Source organism: Marmota marmota, unplaced genomic scaffold, assembly GCF_001458135.2.
Source record: "Marmota marmota marmota unplaced genomic scaffold, marMar, whole genome shotgun sequence".
Taxonomy (NCBI): Eukaryota; Metazoa; Chordata; class Mammalia; order Rodentia; family Sciuridae; genus Marmota; species Marmota marmota.
This window is the reverse complement of record NW_026005674.1, coordinates 616,426-636,984: the sequence shown is the minus strand read 5'-3', so window position 1 is coordinate 636,984 and position 20,559 is coordinate 616,426. Positions and strand designations below refer to the sequence as shown.

The following is a 20,559-nucleotide window of genomic DNA, read 5'->3' as shown; positions in this document are numbered from 1 at the left end:
ACTATGTCATGAACAACTTCCTATATTAAAAAATATCTACTTCTTTATTCTTTTGGGCTTCATTGTATGGCTAACCATGATTTGCTTAAATAATCTTCTATTGGTAGGAATGTTTTAGTTGTAATTAGTTCTTTTATTATGTGTACATTGTGAACATTCAGGTTTTTCTATAATAAATTTTTTGGACATAAATTGCTAGGTCTAAGGATATGTATATTCAAAAATATTTAAAGATGAATTCATTTTACTTATTTATTTTTAAATTTTTTAATCGTAGATTTAAAATGTATACAAAAATAGAGAGAATGGCACAATGAGTCCCAATTTGCTAACTGGCTTCAACATAAACATTTGGCTAATTTTGTTTGAATTCCCTACAGCTCCTTTGTGCTTGTTTGTTTTGCTAGAAAATAGCACCACACAAATGAAAGTAGATGTAAAGTAATGCATTCTGTCTTATCAATGGGAAGGAAAGAAACAAATTCCAGATACTGGGTAAATATGTTGTGCACATATATATTCCACATGTATTTAGTATATTCCTTTCCTGATACAGACATTAAAAAACCATGCCCACCAGGCCATTAGAGTACTTAACAAAATTATCAATATTTCCTTAATATCATCTAATACACAAGACATATTCAAATTTCTCCATTGATCTTTAAATAATTTCTTAAAATTAGCCAGAGGATATATCAACACCTGCTCTGGCAAGTCATTAGATTAGAATTGAAAAGAAGATATTAACTTCTAAATGACCCAGGAAGAAAGTCTAGATTAAGATGTGAACGTGGAAAAGAGAATGCAGTCTGAGAACTTCAAAAATATTCTTCTTAAGGCAAAGTTATATCTACTCCTGTATCAATTTATTCACCAACATAGAATTAATCATTAAGTGTTTCAACTGATCATATAATTCATAATGTACAATAATATGAAATACAGTGGATGATACAAATTAACAAAACATATAGTCTGCTTTTTGATATAATGTATATGGTATATAAAGGAACACAGGCCAAAAACATCATAATGACTAAAAAAATAATGTGTACTGTTTTTATAATGCAAAGATATCACCCACATCACCCATTGTCAGTCTGTATTTGAAAGATCAGTTCATTCATAGAGCAATGAACTATTTTATTGTTTTCACTTAAAACTTAATAAACACAAACATATGTAAGAAATATTCATTTATTCTACAAAAAAGAAGTGTTTTCAAAAAAGTCCTCCTGATTTTAGCTGTCTTCCAATTCTCAGCCATAGAATCAGAAAGTCTCAAACATTGCACAAACACATGGATATATAAAACATTCTGAAAAGGGAGGACTAAAGGGGGAAAACAGAATTGGCCCAGTTTCCTTTCTCTTACTATTGATGATGGTACTAATGACATCAATTATCTTTTTTGATGACAGCAAAGATGACTTTGACTATAGCAAGGTGATGGGGAGGATCTTCAATATTAAACCCCAGAGAGAAATGCTCATGGTTGTTATCAAATGTTGTAGTGATGTGAATGTATAATCAAAAGCTATTTAACGAACAGCCAATTCAATCCAGTATTCTTTTCAGTGGATCATATAATGCTCTAGCATGGCCATGATTTTGACCAACTCTCTTTGTTACTGTGGTAGTGAAATAGGGAGTAATTTTTCTAAAAGTACATGGTTATTGGGATGATCCATAATCCTGAGAACATTCCATGTGCAGGATCCTTTTCAATGAACTCTTTACATCCTTATTTCTCAGACTATAAATGAAAGGGTTTAGAGTGGGAGTTACCAGGGTATACATGACAGCAGCAACCAGCTCCCCAGAGGAGTGAGAAGTTGATGGGGGCTTCAGGTAGGTGGCAAATACTGTGCTGTAGAAGAGGATGACCATGGAGAGGTGGGAGCTGCATGTAGCCAGAGCTTTCCTTTTCCCCTGTGCTGATGGAACTCTGGCCACAGCATGGAAAATACGGGCATAGGAACTTATAACACAGAAGAGAGCACTGATTCCCAAAACCCCAGCCAGAGCCATTGTCAGGTCCTCATTGAGTTGGGCATCAGAGCAAGAAAGCCATAAGAGAGGGCCAAAATCACACAAAAAAAGTGAGGAATCTCTTTATTAACATGGAAAGATAGCTGGGATAGCAACAAGATATGGACTAGAGAGACCAAGTGGGCTACTCCCCATGACATACCCACAAGCACCCCACATCTGGAAGGTCTCATGACAAGTGGGTAATGCAGTGGATAGCAAACAGCAGCATAGCGGTCAATGGCCATGATCCCTAAGAGTAGGTTGTCCATGTCAGCAAAAACAGCAAAGAAGTATAATTGGGTCAGACACCCAGAGAAAGAGATGGATCCATTGTGGATCCACAAATCCTCTAGCATTTTAAGGGCTGTGGTAGTGGTGAAGCAGAGATCCACCAGGGAGAGCTGGCTGAGGAAGAAGTACATGGGAGTGTGGAGGTGAATGTCAGTGCCAATGGCCAGCAGAAGGAGTGAGTTCCCAAGGAGGCCCAACAAATAGAGAGCCATAAAGAGACAAATGAGGAACTGCTGGTTTTCCGGATCACTGGACATCCCTGAGAGGACAAAGTCAGGAGTCTTGCTGCAGTTCATTCTGGTCCTTATTGTGCTTCAAGAAGGATTTGGTGTGAAGAGGATCCACTCCTTGCAGACACAAACGTGCAGTAACCTGGATTCTGTCTTCTGTCAATGTGTCTCTCTTACTCCAACTGAGGCTTGTAAACTAAAATATCAATGGGAGGGACAAGAGTTAGAATTTAGAAAGGACAGTCAACTGAGGAGGCACAAAGACAATGGATTGAGGGGAACAGAGTTTCCCTAGCATTCTATAAGTGTGCAAGTTCTGTGTAGATTAAACTTTGTATTATGTGATATTATAACCACTTGTTTGTGATTCTGTTTTTGACCATGATTTCTTTGAAGGCAAAAGCTGCATCTCTGTATTTAGCTCAGTGCTTGGCACATAGTTGCAGCTCAATAAATGTTCCTATTTACATGGTAACTATTCTGGTTCATGCTTTGGTTGATTGACTAGAATATTACCAGCCTTCCATCTGGTGTACCATGCCCATTCTTGCCCCATCTAATGTGTTGTTCACAATGCAGACAGATTCATCTTTTCAAAAAAGAAAATATAACTATGTTATTTTGTTTAGGTAGGCAACCACAGAACCATTGCTTTTATGAAAAATGCACAATCTTTTTTTTTTTTAATTTTTTAGTATTTATTTTTTAGTTTTCGGCGGACACAACATCTTTGTTTGTATGTGGTGCTGAGGATTGAACCCGGGCTGCACGCATGCCAGGCGAGCGCGCTATGGCTTGAGCCACATCCCCAACCCAAAATGCACAATCTTTATCATGTCTTACAAATCTCAATGGCTTTTATTTAATTTTTTTTTGTAGTACTGAGGATCAAATCCAAGGCCTTGTACACTAAACAAGGGCTCTATCTTTGCACTTTATTCCCAGTCCTCCTCAATGTATTTGGTTTTGAGGTACCTCCCCAGCCTCACATTGCACTGCAGTCCACTCATTTTCTGTTCTGTAGCCACAGTGACTGTGCTGCACTCCCTCAAGCATACCCTCTTGCTTCCCTCCACTCTTAGCTTCTACTCATTATATTCGTTTGTCTTCTGTTGGTAATAACACAATACCATAGACTCAGTAAGTTATTAAAAAAAGGTTTATTTTGGCTGAAAGTTCTGGGCCAAGTCTGAGGGGCTGTGTCTGGTTTTTCTGGCAGTGCCCCAAGTTTGTGCAGAGCATCTTATAGAAAGACGTGTGTGTATGTGTGTGTGTGTGTGTGTTTTCTGTTCTCTTTCTTTGTATAATACCAACAGTATTCAATCATAGGTGCTCTACCTTAATGACCTTTTCTAATCCTAAGGACCTCCCAAAGTCCCACCTCTATACACCATAGTCAGGTCAAGTTTCCACTCTCTTACTACCTCGCACTGAGAATTCATATCTTAAATGAATTGTTCTTTGGAGTTTGGGTGGTGGCAAACCATATTCAAACCATAGTATTCCATCCTATTCCCCTTGACTCATTCTCACATACAAAATACTATGATTCCATCCAAACAGTCTAAAGTCTTTAACTCCTTCTAGAATTAATTCAAAACTTCAAAGTCTAGAGTCTCGTTTGATATGATGGCTAACTTCTTCCAACTATGAGCTTATAAAATCAAAACAAGTTATTTACTTCCAATATTCAGTAGTGGGCATAGGGTAAACATTCCATTCTGAAAGGAAAGAATAGGTAAGTATAAGGAGTAACCAACCCAAAATGAGTTCAAAACCCAGGAAGATAGACATTCACTCTTAAAGTGCCATTTCTGGCATCTTGCATGCAGTGGGACTAGGGCTGGGCCTCACAAGACCTCAAGAAGCCCCACCTCCATGGCTTTGTTGGGCTTATCCCATACTTTAGCTCTTTTGGTTTGGAACCTCATGATTGCAGTTCTCTCAGGCTACAGTTCTGAGGTCTTGGGGGTTCTGTTCCCACAGCTTCATTAGTCATTGTCCCAGGGGGCTCTGTGCAGCTCTGCCCCTGTATCAGGCCTCTGTCTGGCCTCCTAGACTTTCCTTTGAACTCTCAGTGGAAGTGGCTATGACCTCATCATTGTCGTGGTAAACCTGCTTGAACCATGGCTGGAGCAGCTGTGGTGTGCTTCACCAGAGAGCAGGGAGCCAAATTCCAAGTTGGCCCTGGGTAGTGAGACCATGAAGAGCTCTGCTACCTGTGATGGCCTGTGATGGGAGATGCCTGGTAGGCCTTTTCCCCTTGTCCTGAAGATTTTGGCACTTGGCCCTCTTTTATCCATGCTAATTTCTTTAGAAAGTGGCTCTTGGGTTGCATGCTTTTTCTTTTTTCTTTCCATGGTCAGATTTTGAATTTTTCTTAGGTTTTGGCTTTCCTTTCCATTTAATTATGTGCCTGAGTCTGCCTTCAGGTCATACTATTGCTGCTGAATCCTGTTGTATACAGTTAAAAGTTACCAAGAAAAACCATGACTGGATTTTATAATGTTGTTTATATATTTTCTTCACCAGCTATCCCAGTTCATCACTTTTAAACCTTTCCTAAACCCCTGTGGTATGGACATAGTCCAGCCAAGTTCTTTGCAATGGTGTAGCAAGTGTGGCCTTTAATTTCCAATAGAAAACCACTCATTTTCATCAGTGTTTTGATCATAACCACCTATCCCACCTGTAAGATGTTCAAGCTCTTCCCTAGTCTTCATGTCTTTTTCTAAACCCTCATCAGAATTTAGCTATTTTATAGCCCGCTCTTCCAAATTCTTCCCATCTGTGCCCTTTACCCATTTCCAAAGCCACTTCCACATTTTAAAGTATTCTTTACTAGCAACAGCCTTCCTTATTAGTACCAATTTTCTATATTAGTATGCTTTATGTTTCTAATAACACAACACCACAGACAATTTTATAAAAAAAGGGGTTTATTCAGGCTTACAGTTCTGGTTGAGCAGCCGTATCCCTTGATGGCCTTCTTGCTGGTGGAGTCCTAAGGCGGTACAGAGCATCACATAACAAGAGAGAGAGTGTGTGTCTTCTGTTCTTTTCATATAAAGCCACCAGTATTCAATTATGGGAGCTGCACCTTAACGACCTTATCTTGTCCTAAAGACCTTCCCAAAGGCCCATTTCTAAATATCACACTTAGACTAATTTCTACCCTCTTAATATCTCACAATGAGTATTAAACTGCAATATTACTTTCAGAGGTAACAAATCACATTCAAACCACAGTACTTATCCTTGCAATCTCAGTTCAATTGGTGCCTTTGTTACAGAATTTTGATTTTTTTTGATCGTCACATCTACCCTTTATATCCTGACATCATGCCTTTATAGATTACCACAGTTGTAATATAGTGTATGCTGTCATACTTATTTTCTTTAAACATTTAGGATTTTTAGTTAACATCAGTCTCCTTTACAAGGCACTGAGGTACATTGTGGCAGAAAGTGCATTTAGTTTTCCTCTCTAAGGTACTCCCTGTGCTTGACAGGAAGTATTTGTCACAAAATATATAAGTCAATTGATGGAGATGAAAGGCAGGAGAGGACAATACATTGTACTGCACAAGTAGTTCCTTTCCATTTCAATATTTCAAGAATAAAACTCCTTTTCTTCAGGTATTGTCCCAGTAGCATAGGTTGGAAACATTGGTTTATCTATTTCTTTCATTTCTCTCAAGTCCAAATTAAGTGTTTTACATATTTTTCTTAAAAAAATGTTCTTCACTTCAGTCTTTTATCACCTTTTATAAAGCTTCTAACTTTGGCTCATGAACTCACTCCCAGCTTATTCCATTAGAAGTTTAACTGGCTCTACTGATTTCATATTTTCAAATTACTAAGATTCATGCTGCAAGCATTTCACAGAAATTATAAAACTTTCTATGTTTGGTCTGATTTTTCATTGCTTAAATGCCTCTAGTCTTCTTATTTCTTATTGATCATATGTGCCCATCTGTGCCTGGTTATCAAAAACTTTTACATATGGTTCTCGTACCTACCAACCAAGACTTCACATTCTTTACCAATTTCCTTTCTCTTTGGCTGATCACCTATAGTTCCACTAATATTATCATTTCTAACCTCTTACACTTACTCCTGTTGGCTTTAACCCTAGTTTTCTTCTTAGTGTTTTCCCTATCTCATCCAATATTATCAGGCCTTCATGGCTAGTTATAATTTTACCTCCCTCCCCGCCATGAAGCTATCCTTGAATATTCTACCCTTCATTATCTCGTGTCTTCTTAAATATATAGGTAGAATGACATAGTCCTTAATTGGATACTATCCGAATAAGCTTTCCAGTTTCTCTGACATAAATTTTCTCATCTCAATTAAATCATAAATTCCTTGAGAGTCAGAACCATATTTTATTTTTAAATGTTATTTATAGTAGCAGTCAAAGAATTAAACACATAGTTTCTCTCAAGGATTACTGTTCATTGTTCTCTAACAATGAGATTGTCTAATGCACATGTATAGGTGGGAGAGAAAGTGTCCTTTAGATCATACTCAGCAAATAAATAGGTAAAGTTATGACAATTGTAAATAATTGTAACTGAAGACAAGATTCACTAAGATGTGACTATCATATTCTTTTAAAATGAAGCATCTGTGATTGAAGGCTTATGATGGATCTCATGACAGACACAGTTTTCTTTTTCCATTTATATATTTGTTGCCTCCTTGTTTGTAGCAACCTTTAGGTGTTCCAAAGGACAAGTGCTTTAGGATAAAGGGACATTGTCTTTCCCCTCTTTTTCCAGGGCATTTTTGACTATATAAGAGCAGAGCATCTAAAACTTTTACATATTTAAGAATCACATGGAAACCTAGTTAAGTCAAGGATATATGGTTCCATCTTAGAGACTGTGTTTTAGTAGGCCCGAGGTGAGATGTGAGAATTTGTGTTTCTAACATCCAGTGGTGTTGATGGGGTTAGTCAGCTGAGCTGAATTAAAAATGTAGGGTATTCTATTCTGTTGTCATATATAACAAATTATAATAAAAAACTTTAAAAGAATGTAGGGCATCCTGATATTGGCCAAATTATATTGTTATATAGTGTGTATGCATAAATATGTAGCATCACACCCCATAATTTTGTACAACTACTACACATCAATAAAAATGTAGAAAAAATGTAGGGCATTCTATCAACCATAACTTCATCACTCTTTTCCATCTCTTTTTATTTTCCTTCCCATTTTATTGAGCATTGGAAGATTTCTTTTTCTCACGCAAGATGAAGTCTACACTTACCCTTTGATCTCTTAAGAACAATACTTTCTTCAGCCTAGACAGTTCTGTCCCTCTCATTCTTTCACATTTCTTCCTAGATTGGATCATCTTGATGATTTTGCTTGAATACTCTAATTCTATGTTCACCTTTGGCTAATTCATACAAAACATATATTGTTCACATTGGATCTCAGGGCAGGTGTGGTTCAGTATTGAGGCTGAGTAATATTTCAGCATCTAAGAGTTGTGAGATCCTATGCATCTGTCTCTTAAATTTCATCCTCTGATGGACCAATCTGAAAACCCTGAGATATCCTCTAAACCTCAACAGCTGTTGCTACACTTTTCTGTGACTTAAAAAAATACATCAAAACCCTAATTATTTCCTGCACTCATTACTTTCCAATTGTTTTATTTTCCCTATTCTCATGAACCCTGTTAAACTTTTGAAATTATCATTCCTCTGAAATCACTCTTGTTAATATCAAAATTCAATGGTCAGTCTTTATTTGGTCTCTTAATAAGACTTAATGAAGTTGATTCTTCTCTATTTCATCTTTTTTTTTTTTGCATGGGTTTGTGTGATGCTGGGGATGCATTATGCACCTCATACATGCTGGACAAGTGCTCTACCATTGAGCTTCACCCCCAGCCCATTTCAAACACTTTCTTTGTAATTTTCAGAACACACACACTACTCTTATGGGTTTCCAGTAATATCATTGATGATTCCTCCTCAATCTCCTTGGCTGGTTTATCTTCCTCTTTTTAATTAAAAAAATGCATAACATGCATTATGTATGAGGTGCATAATGCATCCCGAGCATCACATAAACACATGCAAAAAAAAGATGAAATAGAGAAGAATCAACTGCATTAAGTCTTATTAAGAGACCAAATAAAGACCTCTGTCATCTAGTTTCATGCTTTAAATATCTATAAACAAATAACTCCCATTATGTTTTTAATTCCAACTTCTTTCCTTAGCTCTAGATGTGCATAAATATATATGTATATATATATATATATGTACATATTATATGTGTGTCTACATATAAAACTTCCTAGTAGATATTTCTACAGGAGCAATTTTACCATGTAATATATATATATATATATTTATATTTAAAATAGGTCTGGCTTACATACTACTTTGGATACATACACATAAATAAAATGTCCTTTCACTTGCACCTTCTATGTTCTCTATGTTCTATTATGAAATATGAGTTCATTATTCTGTCAAATACCATATTTGACATTTACCTACTGGCTTCCCTAAATCTCCACCTCATGAGTGATGACCTTAGAAATATTCATTTTATCCAGTGCTGCTGGTGGACCAGTGGAACAGGCGAGAAGCCAGGCCATTTCCCTATGTTGCTGAGACCATGTATGAAGGTAGAGATGATGCAGTTTGAAAACTGAGCATTACCCATCTTTGTCTCTCTTGGGATCAGAAGGGGTTTGGCTGTAGAATGAATCTTTCTTGGCCTTTGAGACCCAGTTCCCAGAGTTACTCATTAGTGGCAAATATGGAAGAATTTTCGATTGAGAGAATTGCCTGTGGATGGTGTCGAGGAGTAAAATCTCAAATTAAACAGAAGCATAACATTGATGATGATTTGGGAGTAAAATTGGAAAGATTACTTGAAACTCACAGCCTAACTCTGGTCATACCCTGCCTCCTTAAGTCAGAAAAACTTGAATGATGGACATATGGTTATAACATTTTATAGCCTTTAATAGAACCCACTCTATTTAATGTGCATATTTTGGGTTGCCCTCTTTTAAACATATACATTCAAATATTCATGTTGCCTATTTTGTCATCCATTCTTAGACATCGGATGCATCTCAAACTTAATTCTATCTAAATGAGAACTTTTGTTTCAACCCCTTTCATCTTCTCCCTTTCTCACCAATATTCAGCGTTTTAACTAATGGCTCTATAGTATATCATTTGTTGAAGTCAGCTAGAAATCATATTTAGCTGTTGGGATTTAAATATGTAAAAGCTTATTTTTTTCCTCATACAAAGGAAGTCCAGAGGTTGGTACTATAGATAGGATGTAGTATATTATAAGGGTAAGAATTATCTTTTTATATCTGCTGTTTTTCAAGTGATTTTAACTATAAATAGTCAATCTACCAGGGTGTATTTTTAACTCCTTCAAGAGGATATGGCCTGTCACATGGCAGGTGTCTAGTGATATTCCACCTACCATGAACAAATACTAATGCTCCTTGACCAATGTTGGGGTTACATCTTGATAGACCCATCTCAAGTTGAAAATAGTGTAACTAAAATACATTTCGTACACAGACAGCTGTGATGTCAGAGTAGCATCTTTTAAATGTGCCCAGAACCCTTATATTGCTTACAGTTGGACAAAATCATGTATCACAGCCTTACTTTGTAATAAAGTGCTGAATATAGCATGCAATTTACTAAGTACTGCTCTGAAGCTGAAAAACAGCATGGTTGTATGGGTATATTTTTTCACCATCATAAAGTTAAAAAGATCACAAGTCAGACCATTGCAAGTCAGGGACCATCTGTATAATCAAGGGCTTATTTTCAATCTATGAGGCACAAAGATAGGAAAAAAAAGTGACAATGGTGAGGATAAAGCTAAAAGGACATGGCTAGAGATTTTAGCTGTAGGACCAGTCTCCTTCACCATCCAGTTTCATATTTTCATTTGACCACTTTTAAGACAAAGGCAATCAATCACTCATCACAAGGGCACTCTGAGAAGCAGACCACTGATTCAACAAAAGCTTCTGCTGGAGATACAATTTCTCAGATAAGACAGAGCTATTGTTATTAGATGTTCCAAGTTCAATGAACCAGATGTTTATGCTAAAAATTAATGAGGCCCCATCTACTGTGTGTGTAAATAAAATGAAGAGTGTGCTGTTGAGAAGGAGTGTGAATTTTCTTGGTGTGATCTTAGTTGCAAACAACATAATTCATTTTGCCTAAGGTAAGCTGATCATTATTTATTTAATCATATTTGGCAGCTCACAGACTGTCCTGGGAAATAATGAAAGTCAGACTTAATTTTTCTGTTAAAAGTGAGACCAAGGGATGTTGAGAGGGTCTGTCTGGAGAAAATATCTCTGCCATTGAATAATAGCTTTTAGACAACTTGGAACTAAATTCTAGATCTGTCACTCATGCTCCAGGCGAACCAGATTTCACTGCCCCATGTAGAGAAGACATTTCCACATATATGATATTGCTCATGCCTCAGTTTTTAAATTGGTATATTATAGTTGTAAATTTTGATGGTATTTGTTGTTACATATTTGCACATGCACACACATAACGATATAGTTTGTCCAATATTATGCCCCAGCACTTCTCACACCTGTTTTAAGCTGTTAAGAAATCTAGGGAATGATCACAGTGAAATGAGGGTGTTCATAGATGTTATAAGACATAGTTCATGAATGTCTAGTTGTAATGGTTAATTTGAATTGTCAACTTGACTGGAAGAGATGCCAAAGATTAAGAGGCTTCTGGGTGTGCCAATGAGGGTTGTCTAGAAATGTTTGGCATGTGGGATAGTGAACTGAAATGGAGACCCTCCCTAAGCATGGGCAGCACCATCTAAGAGGATGATGGCTTGGGTGGAATAAAAATTGGAATAACAAGGAAGCAGCAGCAGATGCAAGCTTTATTTTTCTTGAATGGGTTCTTGATTGCTGCTACCATCACCTGATGATATCAAACTGTCACTCCTTTATTCTTCTAAAGAGGACTCTTCCAGTGATTCCTCAGGGAGTTTCCAAAGCCTTCAGTCTCAGACGAGGGTTGATTCCTCTTGTTCTGAGGCTTCAGTCTCTTGGACTGGTTCCTTCAACTCTCCAGCCTCTGGGCAGCCATTATGGACTATCCAGCTTCTGACTGTATAAGACAATTTAAAAAATCTCATTTTTATAATCATACCTCTTGTTGATTCTATTTCTCTAGAGAGCCCTGACTAATACACTAGGCAGGGTATAGAAGGATAATGTTGGCTATGAATTTTAATTAAATTTCAAGCATGCCAAAAATGTTCTTTCATTTGTATTTCCTCCCACTACTCCCTGTGCTGCCTATGTTATTTTAAAGCAAATTTGAGTCATCATATTATTTCATTTGTTAGTTGGCATGTATATATAAGCATTAAGTGTTCTGTTTTTTAAAAAGTAACTTTGCTATGTTTATTTCACTCCAAAATGTAGACATATTTCAGTTATCTTTCTGTTATTGATTTGTAGCTAAATTTCATTATAGTCTGAGAGCAGATATTGGATGATTTGCATTCTTTTAAATTTATTATGATGTACGTTTAGAGCTCAGAATATGCGCTACTTGTTGAATTCTTCATGTGAGTTTGAGAAGAACACATACTCTGGTGTTTTGGCTAAAGTAGTCTACAGCTGTTAGTTATATCCAATTGATTGATGGTGTTATGATATTCACTCTTGTCCTTACTGATTTTCTGACTGCTGAATCTTTCTATTTCTGAAGGAGGGGTTCTGCAATCTCTTCCTCCTTCTCCAACAGCAACAACAACACACATGATACATTTATAAGCATACATGATTAAAAACCTTGTACTATTGTTATTTTGAATAAAATGTTGTAGGTCAATGAAGAAGAGAATAAAAGTTTTCCATTTACCTTCACTTAATCCCTTCTTCCATGATCTCATTTCTTATGTATGTCTAAATTTCTGATCTGTGTACTTTTTTTGTCTCTCATTTTAACATTTTTGAATTTTTTACTTGCACATTTGAAGGATAGTTTGCAAGTAGGCAATTACAGATTTTTTTGTTGCTTACTATATGAGGTAAAAAAGGAATACGCATAATTTTTGGTAGTACTGCAGATTAGTACAACCACTCTGAAAAGCAGTATGGAGATTCAACCCCCCAAACTAGGAATGAAACCACCATATGACCCAGATATCCTACTACTTGGTATGTATCTAAAATAACTTTGACAGCATATGACAGCATGTGACAATGATGCAACCACATTAATGTTTATAGCAGTGAAACTCACAATAGCCAAGATATGAAACCAGCCCAGATGTCTGTCAATAGATGAATGGAAGATGAATGAATTAAGAAAATATGATTTTACATAGATATATTTGTTAAATATATTATAATATATAATCATATACAGATATATATTTCTGTCCCTGGTGCCCCCTTTCCTCTCCCTTTATTCTTCCCCATTCCCTTTCCTCTACTCTACTAGTCTTCCTTTAGCTCATTTATTTATTTTGAGTTGGTGCTTTGTAGGTATACATAGAGGTGGAATTTACTGTGCTATTTTATACATACACATAGTATATTTTGTCAAACTCATTATACATTTTCTCCCGTTTCCTATCCTGTCCCATTCATATATATATACACACACACACACACACACACACATATACACACACACACACACATATACATACATATATATTCTATTATATATTTATTATATATCTCTATATATTTGTATATAGATCCTATATATCATATATAACCATATATATTTTATTTACTCAAGTATATTTATATTTACTCAAACATAAAGAAGAGTTTTTATTCAACCATAAAGAAAATTGAATTTATGGCATTTGCCAGTAAATGGATACAACTGGAAAATATCATGCTAAGTGAAAAAGCCAGACTTGGAAAATCAAGAGTTGAATATTTTTTGTGACATGTAAGAGCTACAGCAAAGTAAGAAGTGGGATGTTGAATAACATAAACATAGAAGGAAGATCAGTGAAGCAGAAAAAGGAGATTGAGGGGGAGGAAGAAAGGACAGGAAAGGGAAGAAAATGTATAATGAATTTGACAAAATATACTATATGTATGTATAAAATACCACAATAAATTTCACCTATATGTATATCTACAAAGCACCAATTAAAAATAAATAAATGAGTAAAAGGAAATGGAGTAAATTAAATACCAGGCATGTATGATTACATCAAAATGAAACCAATTATTATGTGTAACTTTAATACACTAATGAAAGCATAGAAATTTAAAGCCTTTCTAACAGGTGTATGATGATATCTCATTGTGCTTTTAATTTGCATTCCCCTGATGATAAGTGATGTAGAGTATTTTTAAAATATATTTGTTGGTCATTTGTGTATCTTCTTTTGAGAAAACAACTGTTTTGATCCTCTGCCCATTTCTTAAATGGATTATTTTTTTCTTAATATCAACTTGTAGGAGATTCTTTTGTATTTTGAATATTAGCCTCTTATTGCGACATAGTTTTATAAATATTTTGTCTAATTTCATAGATGGTCTTTTCATTTTATTAACTCTTTCCTTTGCTGAGCAGAAACTTTTTACTTTGTCATAGTCCCACGTGTCTACATTTGCTTTTGTTTCTGAACTTTTGATGTCAAATTGAGAAATCATTGCCAATAACAGTGCCAAAACATTTTCTCATTTTTTTCTAGGCATTTACTTTTTCAGGTCTTCAGTTTACATCTTTAATCCATTTTGAGGTGATTTGTGTGCTCATATGTGTGTGGCCTACAATAAGGATCCAATTTTATTTTTTTGGCACATGGATATTCAGTTGTTCCAACACCATTTATTGAACAAATTGTCATTTTCCCTATATGTGTTTTGACTCCCATGTATATTAATTATATATGGTTTTATTTCTGTACTCTTTTTTGTTCCATAGGTCTATGTCTGACTTTATGCTGTACTATCATAATTAAGTAAAAGGCATTAAAATCAGAAAAGAAGTAAATTTATATGGAGATAGCCTTAAAAACTCCCCAAATTTCTTAGAACCAATAAATACATTCAGTAAGGTTTTAAGATATAATATCAACACAAAAATTGGATGGGTTTCTATAAACTGACAATGAATTATCCAAAAAATGAAATAAGACATCAATCTTACTTAAAATAGCATCAGGAATAAAAATTTAGAATAAGGTAAACCAAGAAGGTGAAAGACTTGTACACTGACATCTAGAAAATACTGATGAAAACTACAGCAGACACAAACAAATAGAAAGACATACTCTGTTCATAGATTGGAATAATTATTATAGTTAAAATGTCTACATTACTCAAAGCAATCTACAGATTCAAGGAACTCCCTATCAAAATCTCAGTGGCATTTTTTTTTCTAGAAATAGAAAAAATAATCCTAAAATTTATGAATTTCCTAAAAGACCCAGATCTTTTTTAAATTCTAATTTGTTATATATGATAGCAGAATGCATTACAATTCATATTATATATAAAGAGCACACTTTTTCATACCTCTGGTTGTACACAAAGTAGAGTCACACCATTCATGTCTTCATACATGTACTTAGGGTAATGATGTCCATCTCATTCCACCCTCTTTCCTACCCCCAATCCCCTTTCCTTCCCCTCCCTCCCCTTTGCTCTATCTAGAGTTCATCTAATCCTCCCATGATCCCCCCAAACCCCATTATGAATCAGCATTCTTATGTCAGAGAAAACATTTGGCATTTGGTTTTGGGATTAGCTAACTTCACTTAGCATTATATTCTCCAACTCCATCCGTTTACCTGCAAATGCCACGATTTTATTCTCTTTTAATGATAAATAATATTCCATTGTTTATATACACCACATTTTTATCCATTCATCAACTGAAGGGCATTTAGGTTGATTCCACAGTTTAGCTATTGTGAATTGTGCTGCTATAAATACTGATGTGGTTGTGTCCCTATAGTATGCAGTTTTTAAGTCCTTTGGGTATAGATGGAGAAATGGGATAGCTGGGTTGAATGGTGGTTCCATTCCCAGTTTTCAAGGAATCTCCATACTGCTTTCCATATTGGCTACATCAATTTGCAGTCCCACCACTAGCAATGTATGAGTGTCATTTACCCCTACATCCTTGCCAACACTTATTGTTGTTTGTATTCTCAATAACTGCCATTCAGACTGGAGTAAGATGAAATCTTAGAGTAGTTTTGATTTGCATTTCTCTAATTGCTAGAGATGTCCAACATTTTTTTCATATATTTGTTGATTGATTGTATATCATCTTCTGAGAAGACCCAGATCTTTAAAAAGAAGAACAAAGCTGAAGGCATCATACATGCTGATTTTGAAATATATAATGAAACTACAGTGAATAAAACAGCATGATACGGACATAAAGATAGACAGATGGGAATTTTAAAGGTGTTGTTCCATAATATTCTGACTCTCAGTCTAAGCTATAGAGAAGCTGTCTTAAGGACATTTGTGGATATGGTATTTGTCTAACTGACTAAAACCCCCAAAGAATCCCTAAATTATGTTAAAAATGAATTGTTTTGGTATTATCAATTTCAATTGTACCATCCTGCAATATGGAAGACAGAGTAAGAAAAATGTCCACAACCAGATTTACAATGGCTATGTGACAGTTATGGGCTCAATTTAGATGAGAAGAAAACAAAACAAAACAAAACACTGAACTTTGAGTTGATGCTATAATGAGATGAGAATCTAGGATTTTAGGTAGAGGTAGTAAGTGAAGTTTGCATACGGCAACAATGCGAATTTTTAGCAGTCAGAAGTGGGAGTGTGGTAGATTAGGGGTGTCCACAAAATCTCTGAACCTTTTTCTTTAGCGGTGCTAACAATTTTCTCTTCCCATGAAGTTAAGTGGGCTTACAACTGTTTTGGTAAATGGAGTGTGGTAGAAGTTATGTTAATGCTGATCATAGTTCTATCTTTGAGATAACTGGCAATTTTCACCTTGATCTGTTGTTTTCATGAAAAAAATCTGACCTTAAGCTTCCCTGCTGAAGGAACACATGAAGCAACTGGAGAAGGATACAGAGAAATAGAGAAAAAGGCCTTGTCAGCTCCCACCTATTCCATGACATCTATTGAATTCATCACAGCTAAGGTCTCAGACAAGTCTGGGTCAGAGTCAACTCTGACTCACAACACTTCTGTGGGTAACTTCTTACCCACAGAAATAAAAAATTTAATTTAAACCTTTAAATATTTTAGGTCCTGGAGTGTAATGCAGCAATAGTTAACAGAACCCTACACACTCCTTTATATTTCAACTCCATTAAAATTTGATGATGTTACCAATTTCACCAATAGAAGTGAAAATAAAAATGATTTATTAGAGCTAGCATAAGCCAGCTCAGAGTGGAAGTTGCCTTTTCCACACAGTCTTTCATAAACTAAATGGGATTAGAGAGACCAAAGGTGGAGTTGAGACACAAGTATAGGAGAAGGGTCAGAATCAAGTTGTTTGGAAAATGAAAGCAGACTGAAAAGTCAACATATCTGCTTAAAATATCTCTTCATAGAATATGTCCAAATATTTGTAAATTCTGGAATTTACCACTTTTTCAAGGCCAGCTACCACTTGTAGGAACCTAGAAAGTGAGTAATATAATAATTGTTCCTGCCTATTAACTCTAGAAATACTTTTATAATGATGACTTCTATTCTTTTACTTAGTATGAGTTTGGTGCCAAGTAAATAAAAGAAAACAACATTTTGATGAATTCTTTATATTTAACCTACATTATATCATATTGCTTCACATTAAAATTTGTCAAAATAGGGGCTGAGATATAGCTCTGTCGGAAGAGTGATTGCCTCACATGCACACTGCTCTGGGTTCAATCCCCAGCACCCCTCCCCCCCCGCAAATTTTGTCAAAATAAATATAAACAGTAAAATAAAATTTAAAAAGGAAAAAATTTTGGAAGTCATAATCTTTAATCATCAAAGGCTGAGGGAAAATTGACATGCTAATAAGATGGAGGACTTTTGAGAGTTGTTTTTTTTTTTTCATTCTGACTTCAATTTTAGTAACATTTTCTAATAATACTTAACAATTTTATCAGATGACTTCTAAAACATCTATGGGGAAAGAGACTCTAGAACTCTTCAGATTAACTCCCAGTTATTTTATTTTTGTTAATTAGTTTATGTCATTTATTTAATTGCTTATTTATCCTTTCCATTTGAAGAAAAAGAAATTAGGACATACTTCCTAAAAATTATCCTAAAGTAATATGTCTCTTAGTGTTCATTTTTCCAATAATGGAAGCATGGTCTTACATTAAAATCTTCAAAATATAAAAGTATTATAATTTTATTCATCACATTTTGATGTGTTAACCTGGAGGGACCCTACAGCTAAACATACTGAAAAAACATACCCATCTACTCAGTGCATGGATAACATAGGCATATTTGTTTATTTGGTTTCATACAAGATATATAAGAAAATGTACCAAATTAATTTCATCAACAGTTATCCCATCAAATATTTAGCATTAGGATTATATGACTAATATCCCATTTGTTTAAATCTCCCCTATGCTAGCTGGAATGCATTTTAAAATACAATTAGACCATATTTTCTCTTTATCCAGTTATACATATTTTAACATATCCTGTTATACATATTTTAAATAATTTGAGAAACAATATATTTTCACATTTCAACTTCCTTATTGCCTGGTTGGTTATGTATATTTCAGAAGAGGTCACTAGATTTCTTCAAGTCAGAACCTCCTTCTGATTGCCCTATTCAAGGCACCCTTCACTTCCTTGTTCCTCAAAGTATAGATCAATGGATTTAGTGCAGGAGTGACTACAGTGTACATGATGGCAATGAGCCAGTCCATGTCCATGGAGCTCCCTGAGGTAGGGCGAATGTAGGTAAAGATAACAGGAGCATAGAAAAGAATAAACACAGTGAAGTGGGAGGCACAGGTGGACAGTGCTCTATGAAGCATGCTGCAGGACTGGGTCTTGAGGAAGAGGTAGGTGATAATGTAGAAATAGGAGAGAAGGGTCAGAAAGAAGGGGCCTATGGCAAGGGTCCCCGTGACAGTGTTGAGTAGCCTCTGGTTGAGCTCAGTGTCCCCACAGACCAACTCCAGCAATGGCTTAACATCACAGAAGAAGTGATGGATGTGGTTGGGACCACAGAAGTTCAAGCGAGATGTCATTATGGAGTGCAGCAGGGCATGGAAAAATCCAATGGCCCAGATGGTGACAGCCATTTGGGTGCAGAGCAGGGGATTCATGATGACAGTGTAATGAAGTGGTTTGCAGATAGCCACAAAGCGGTCAAATGCCATCACTGCCAGCAACAGGGACTCTGTGCTACCCAGGAAGTGGAAGAAATGAAGTTGGCTTATGCATCCTATGAAAGATATTGCTTTGTGTGTAGAGAAGAAGTTCTCTAGCATCTTTGGCAGGGTTACGGTGGAGTAACAGATATCTAAACATGACATGTTTCCCAGGAAGAAATACATAGGTGAGTGGAGTCTGGAATCAGAGATGACAATCATCAGGATGGCTCCATTCCCAGCCACATTCACAAGGTAGATGGTGAGGAGAACAACAAAAAGAAAAGGCTTCAATTCTTGAATGTCTGTCAATCCCAGAAGAAGAAATTCAGTGACTAAAGTTTGATTCAGCATCACTTAAAAGGAAAAAAAAAAAGACAGAGTAATTTCTGGAAATCTATGTCTAATGAGAATCAGTCTTTCTAGCCCAGGATTTTCTTGCCAAGACAAAAATTAGTTGTTTTACATAACAACTGCCTTAGATTGTGTAGTTTTTGGCCATCAGACTATCAAATATTAAAGGTGAATATTTATTTGAACTGTGGCACAACCAGTTTTTAAACTTATTACATTCGCCATTGATTTTGTTTTTCTCTTAGGGATTCAAGACAGGTTTTCAGCCTACTATCTTCTCTGGCTGTGAACATCTACATTCTGATACAACTCTCCTTTCATCTTCTAAGTATCACTAACAAGGAGCAATTTTTACAATATTTCACCAGGCTGCTATCTCTGGAGTAGTCAGAAGACACCTGGAGGATGTGAACTTGAGAAAAATAGATAAAGATGAACTCATTATAACCATAAAGTCTTTAAAGAATTTTCTTCTTTAAAGAATGAAAGCTGTTTAACAAATTATAGTTGCACTTATTCATCTGAGTGTAATCAGGGTTAGAGACATCCTCTCTGAGATCTCTTTCTGACCCTCATCTTTGGAAACATCAAGGAACCCTATTGGAATAGGTAACATGACCACACACATGAAGCTGCATCACTACTACATCTGCTGATAGGTTTAGTATTTTCCTCTTATCTGAGCCATTAAATATTTTCAAAATACAATCCTAAATTACTTATTTCATGCAAATTTGGCATTATTATACTTCTATTCTTTGGTTGCCTTGAGACTTTTAAAAAATCCTTTCCTAGGTTCCTGAATCTCTGTATAAGAAAAATTGTTCCTTTGATAGAGTCAAGAATTCATCCTTTCTTTTACCAATACTGACCTCTTCTCAAAATGTCCATGACTTCAATCCCCTTGAATTTCTGTCTTATTTTCTCCTAAAGTCCTATTTTCTTCTAAATCCTATTTTCTCCTAAAGAAGGGCAACCTTTTTACAGTTAATTTGAAGAATTGAAAAAAATAGTCTTTATTTTTTTCACTGCATGTAAAACTCTGAGGAATTGCAACTAAGCTAATTGTTTTTTTATTATTATTAGTTGTTCAAAACATTACAAAGCTCTTGACATATCATATCAACTAAGCTAATTGTAAGAAGGTTTAATATCTGACCAAAATTGCACAGTTTACTTAAAGGCAGAAAACTATTTGAATAGTTATTTTCTCCATTATTTGCAAAGTACCTGCAATTATCTGTTTCCTTGAGGTA

General features: G+C 35.5%; 1 protein-coding gene and 1 pseudogene across 1 annotated transcript; both read right to left on the bottom strand.

The window, feature by feature from the left end:
- Positions 1-1,677: 1,677 nt before the first annotated feature.
- Positions 1,678-2,624, bottom strand: LOC107160823 (annotated as a pseudogene).
- Positions 2,625-18,376: 15,752 nt separating this feature from the next.
- LOC107160829 (olfactory receptor 12D2-like) lies at positions 18,377-19,303 on the bottom strand. The gene has a single exon (XM_015507433.1). It carries the CDS (start codon positions 19,301-19,303, stop codon positions 18,377-18,379), a length of 927 nt encoding a protein of 308 aa, XP_015362919.1.
- Positions 19,304-20,559: the final 1,256 nt, after the last annotated feature.

Excerpts from the sequence above, each read along its gene's own strand:
- LOC107160829 (XM_015507433.1), bottom strand. The coding sequence starts at position 19,303 with ATGCTGAATCAAACTTTAGTCACTGAATTTCTTCTTCTGGGATTGACA.